Source organism: Thalassophryne amazonica, chromosome 15 (genome assembly GCF_902500255.1).
Source record: "Thalassophryne amazonica chromosome 15, fThaAma1.1, whole genome shotgun sequence".
NCBI lineage: Eukaryota > Metazoa > Chordata > Actinopteri > Batrachoidiformes > Batrachoididae > Thalassophryne > Thalassophryne amazonica.
The window spans coordinates 66,794,785-66,800,509 of NC_047117.1; the positions used below are offsets into that span (position 1 = coordinate 66,794,785).

At 43.0% G+C, this 5,725-nt stretch overlaps 1 protein-coding gene across 1 annotated transcript; it reads right to left on the reverse strand.

Moving 5' to 3' along the window:
• Positions 1–2,696: 2,696 nt before the first annotated feature.
• LOC117525641 (transcription factor Sox-10-like) lies at positions 2,697–4,566 on the reverse strand. Its single transcript, XM_034187547.1, has 3 exons — positions 4,118–4,566; positions 3,589–3,860; positions 2,697–3,492 (listed from the first exon to the last, which is right to left on the reverse strand). The coding sequence occupies exons 1-3, from the start codon at positions 4,564–4,566 to the stop codon at positions 2,720–2,722; spliced, it is 1,494 nt and encodes a 497-aa protein (XP_034043438.1). The 3' UTR covers positions 2,697–2,719.
• Between the last annotated feature and the right edge of the window lie 1,159 nt (positions 4,567–5,725).

Here is a 5,725-nt window from a genome sequence, read left to right on the forward strand (position 1 = left end):
GTGCTTGCTAACATCTCGATCCTGATCTTCATTAAAACTCAAATACTGTTGTCTTCCAATTATCCTTCTATCCTTCACCTTCCATAGCCTTTCTCCATTCTTCTAGCTTCTTCTCTAGGATGTTCTTTCTTGTGCTGCATAACATAACATCATCTGCAAAAGGCTTGAACCAGGCAGGATGATATTGAATCCCCAAGGTCAACACATTCATAACCTGATCAAAATAGCTATATTTGTGATATTGTTTGCAACACCTCACATCACCTTAGATTCATTTTTTAATCATCCTCGAACAAAGCAACAGTGAACTCTGTGTCTTTATTTTGGGTGCCAGCTGAAGGGGTTTAAACTGTTGGTCGATTTGAAGTCAGGTAGCTCACATTGAAAAGATGAAGAAAGCTGTGTACAAAAGTCCAAGTGTAGTTACTAAGATGAAATTTGTCTTGCCTGTAACACCCTCCATCTCTCTCTCTCTCTCTCTCTCTCTCTCTCTCTCCCTCTGTCCCTGAAAGACTCTCTTTGTCTCACCCAGTAACACTCAGTCCCCAGGCGATTAAATGTGGGGAATTAGTAGTCAATTTTAGCCTGCCATGCACACAAACACACTAAACAGCTTAGGATGGAGGGGCACTGATTGTGTTATTACAGTTTAGACATCAGCGATGTGGTTTGTAATGTATTTTATTCAGTCTTCACTTGGTAACTGCACCACTCCTGTCTTATCTTGGAATTTGCTGCAGAAATAAATGATCGTACACAGGGTTTTTTTTTATAAATAAATTGATTTAATAAATGACAACAATAATATTTTGACATTGTTTTTCATGTAAGGAAGCAAAAATACTCAGTGGATGTATAGCAAACACTTTACAAAACTATCCAGAATTATACAAAATGGAAGAAGCAAAGGTATGAGGCACAATGTATTATTACATAAAATAAACTACTGTGTAAGAGGGTCAGTATGAATTGATAAAGTATACATCATGTAATAAAGAAGAAGCCCGTGGTAATGACCATTATTCACATTGCAGAAGAGGACTGCTTGGACACAATATGGGGAAGAAAAAAGGTATAAAGAAGAAAAAAAAATGCTTTTGGCAGTACAGCCCAGTGGTACATGTGATGTTAATCCTTAAGTAGGACAAAGCCTACCGGTTATCTCACCAGATTTTATCATGTTACACCAGTAAATGTAAAAATTAAATGAAACACAACTGAATCTGGACTGAGAAGGTGTGCAAAAAAGAAATTCTCTGACCAACGCTGGTTTCATGTGAAACGTATAAACTTCTTGATCAGTTGTCCAGGATTTGAATTTCTCCTTTTCTATTGGCAACAAATGAACAGATTTGAGATAAGAGTCTCTGTAATGTGCATGCAAGCTGAAATAAACCTTTAGAACGTTCTTTCCCTCTGTGGTTCCTGTTTTTTGACCCTTAAATATTCCTACAGTTCAACAGAAAAAAGAAAAGATAAAGTGAAGTATACAAAGAACAAAACTTAGCTGCAGCTCGGTGTTATCTCGCCATACATGAAAACAACCCCATGGAACATTAAAAATTTTAACAAAACATGCTTTTTCCAAATCTGTGGTGCAGATGGAGGCGTAATATCCAATCAGTCACAATAAAGTTACACCCTAGGATATTAATAACAGCAACATCAATGAACTTTTGACTCATGAAAATGTCACAAGAAGATTAAAAAACATCTCCTTTAGTTTGGTTAATAAAATATATCACTTTAAACTCATTGCCTGTGGGTTGGTGTCAGTCAAAAATGTGTTCTGTCTCACTCCTGTACATCTCAACTCTTAAAGGGATCATATTATACACCTTTTCAGAAAGCTAGCATAAGGCCACAGATGTTTCAGACACAAAAATTGAAGTTTGTAGTCAAGAATATCCCCACAGATGCATTCTACAAAATGCCCCTTTTTCACGTATTGAAAAAACAATCTGTTTCGGTGATTGCTGCTTTAAATGAAAAAGACAAACAAACAAACAAACCTGCTCTTAGCCTCACCTCATTTCTCTTTTTGAGAGTGGATGTCAAACAGTCACTCCCATGTGCCACGTGAATGCATTAGATGAAACGCAGACTGCCTCAGTGTGCGTGTCTCACAGAGGAAGCAAGAGTCTCTATATGGAGTTTGTAACATATGTCACAAATATGTAAAACATTCAGTTTGAGGCCTAAGTTTTGCCCGTTGTTGGGGAGTTTTTATACGCAATCATGGAATCAAAACACTTTGTGAATGTTTAATATGAAAGGCCATCTATATTTAAACATTAATGGTAAATGAAATAATAATAATAATAATAATAATAATAATAATAATAATAATATGACCCCTTTGTATTCATGATGGCACATGTTTGTTAAAGTTTATTTTGTCGTTATTGGCTACTGGGACAAAAATCGCACTTCATAATGTGTTTTCAAGATTACAGTGTAAGGCCTCGTAGAAGCATCTGGCATTATATTGGCTAAAAAAGTAAAAACCTCTACTATAACAACATTGTGGCACGAGTGCAGACACACACACACACACACACACACACACACACACACACACACACACACACACACACACACACACACACACACACACACACACACACACACACACACATATGCTCATATTTTTACAGACAAGCAGATATAGATCCACTCACACACTTGCCATATTTCCCGCTGTTTAAACTGCCTTCCCTCAAGGTCTTGTAAGCGTGGTGTAAACAGGCTGCTCCCAATGTGTGGGGCTGTGAGAGGGGGCCACGCTGGAGTGGTCTCCTATGGTAGTGTACAGAGACCTCTGTGTTGGCCCCATGTAGGAGAAAGCTGAGTACAGCCCTGGTGCCTGGCTGGAGTGGGCGTAGTACGCCCCAGGTGCCTGGTGGTCTCCGTACTCAAACTGGGCTCTGGAGGCCAGCGAGGGGAAAGCGGAGCCATAGTGAGGCAGGCTGAGTGGGGTGTAGGTGACGTGGGTGCCTGAGGAAGGAGAAGATGAGGTCTCAGCGTAGTGACTCGCAGACTCGCTCTTAATCTGCGCTTTGGAGGGGTCAGAGGATGATGGAGAGGCCTGAGGCTGCTGCTGCTGTTTGGAGAGCCAGGCGGAGTGCCCCGCCAGGGCATACGCATAAGATGAGGCGGATGCTCCACCGGAACTGCTGCCTGAGCCGCTCTGTGGGTGACCATTCGGAGGAAGGTATTGGTCGAACTCGTTCACGTCAAACGGCTCAATGTTGGACATCACCTCGTGGCTGATCTCACCGATGTCCATGGTGCCAAAGTCAATGTGGGGTTTAGTACTTGATGATGACGGACCACCTGTGGCACCTTCAGCTCCCACCCCAAGGGCTCCCCTGGAGCCCCCTGACCCTCCGGCCGCTCCTGCACCACCCTCTCTTTTGGTGTCTGTCAGTTTCCCAGTCTGGAGCTCCGTTTTGGGAGTGGTGGGGGGTGTGGGTGGGCTGTGACCTTGACCTATGAAGAAAAAATGAGAATGAAGGCACGAGATGGTTTATCAGGAAAGCAAAATTGAATATTCTGACATAAAGGAAATACTGCAGGTCAACCTACCAGCAGGATGGTGGTGGTGATGATGATGGTGATGCAGGTCACCCAGAGGAGACCCAGCTCCGCCGTTATGTTCTAGATGCAGGGTCTTATAGTGCGACTGGGAGTGGCTGGCTTCTCCTTCCCCCTGGCTGTCAGACTCATTAGCAGGCGCAAGTTTGCCGTTTTTGCGCCTCCGAGGCTGGTACTTGTACTCCGGGTAGTCCTTCTTGTGCTGTTTCCTCAACCTCTCCGCCTCTTCGATGAATGGCCTCTTGTCGTTCTCGTTTAACAGCCTAGAGGGAGAAAGCAAGTGCGATTTAGTTTTGTAATTATTCCACCAAGTGCCAAATCCTGTGCGTAATGATGGATTTGGGCTTGTAAATGCATTTATACTTGTATATTATGCTGCATCTACCATTAAAGTTGAGGGAATTAAACGCAAAATATGATTTAGGGAGTTTTATTTAACAATCTGCAGAGCTGAATTCAAAATATCCCCAACAGGTTCTGTCTCCGCGCGCATTTTACGCACGCGGTGTTTCATACGAACCTCCACAGTTTGCCGAGGGTCTTGCTGAGCTCCGCGTTGTGCAGGTGGGGGTACTGATCGGCCAGTTTCCTCCTCGCCGCTTGCGCCCACACCATGAACGCGTTCATCGGTCTTTTGACGTGCGGCTTGGCTTTGTTCCCGTTGTTTACACGGACCGGCATTGGCACAAGTGTCCAGTCATATCCGTCCAGCACATGGCTGACCGCCTCCCGGATGCCGATGGGGAAGCGATCATCCTCTTCCTCCGATTTGGCTCTGGATCTGCTTCCATCTTCGACGCCGAGGTCGGCGACGCACAGCGCGGTGAGCTGCTGCTGCTGCGACGGCGGTCCTGACAGAGGCGAGTCCTGACCGTGCGCACCGGATTGGATCGGTGACAGTGAGCGGCCGTCCTCGGACCCTCCGGGACTCAGCTCAGCTTCAGACAGGCTGTGCTCCTCACCGGACATACTTTAGTTTAAAACCAATGATAAAAACTGAAATGCTCCTGCACAAAAGTTATGAAAACTAATGAAATCTTTTTAATTGGACAAAATGTTTGTCGTCTGAGTGCTCCAAGTTATTGCTGATCCATAGTGGTGCGTGTCCAAATAATTCCCAAACGTTTCACCAGAAGCAGCGACACCTAAAAAAAAATAATCACACATTTTAAATAATAAAAAAACGTAAATTACGCAAATTATGTATGTATAATTTTCTAAACATAGAATAGCCAGCACCCGTTGGAACTGCAAGGAAAGCTAAATGCGACCATGCCTGAGCCAAATTCGCATATCGAGCCAATAATAATAATCCTATCTGCGCGTCAGGAGCGCATCCAAAGATTTAGGGAAAATATTTCCAGGAAAAAGAAAAAAACATATTCATCTATTTTATTTTATTATTTTTTAATAAATAGAGTAAATCTGGCCCATATTGATCTTAATTTTTTCTATTTAATCTGACAAATTTTGCTTTAAAAATGACATAACTTACCAATTTGGATGTGCGGTGGTTGGAGTGTGTGTTTCTGAGTGTGGAGCCGATGAATGGCTGCTCTGTGTGGCAACACCGGAGCTTAAAGAGCGCCTTGTGAGAGGCACTGGGAGAAAAAAAAAAAAAAAAAGTGATTGAAAGTGGAAAACATTCCCAGAGACGCAGCATTCCACCAGTCAGTCCTGCCTCTCGAAGCCACCACGCTGCGCTCCGATTGGTCCTTTAATTATCGCCCGGCTCGCTGATTGGAGGAGAGTAACACCCGGTTAATGCCGGTTTGTTCGTCACATTCGGTGAACGCTTCCAAAAAAAAAATGAGGTGAGATTTTACATCGGAGTGGCTTTAAACGAGCCTACAGAGCGCACTTTTAGAAGCAGCAGCAAAACGCCGCCTCTGTTGGAAGCATCGACATCAAACAAAACAATCAGCAGGAGAGTTACTGCGCCATGTGGTCAAATATTTGGGCAGTTTAAAAAGAAAATCCTGCGGCTGGGAATTATGTTTAATCATTCAGAAATATTTCCTGCTAAATCAGACAAAAAAAAAAGTTTGCTATTCTGCTATTTAGTGGGAATAGATGTTATGGACACCAATTTATTCAGATTATTTTGTATTATTCATCTTTTTTCATA

Coding starts and splice junctions, on each gene's coding strand:
- LOC117525641 (XM_034187547.1), bottom strand. CDS start 4,566: ATGTCCGGTGAGGAGCACAGCCTGTCTGAAGCTGAGCTGAGTCCCGGA. Junction 3,861..4,117: donor ACCCTCGGCAAACTGTGGAG/GTTCGTATGAAA, acceptor TTCTCCCTCTAG/GCTGTTAAACGAGAACGACA. Junction 3,493..3,588: donor TCACCACCACCATCCTGCTG/GTAGGTTGACCT, acceptor TTTTCTTCATAG/GTCAAGGTCACAGCCCACCC.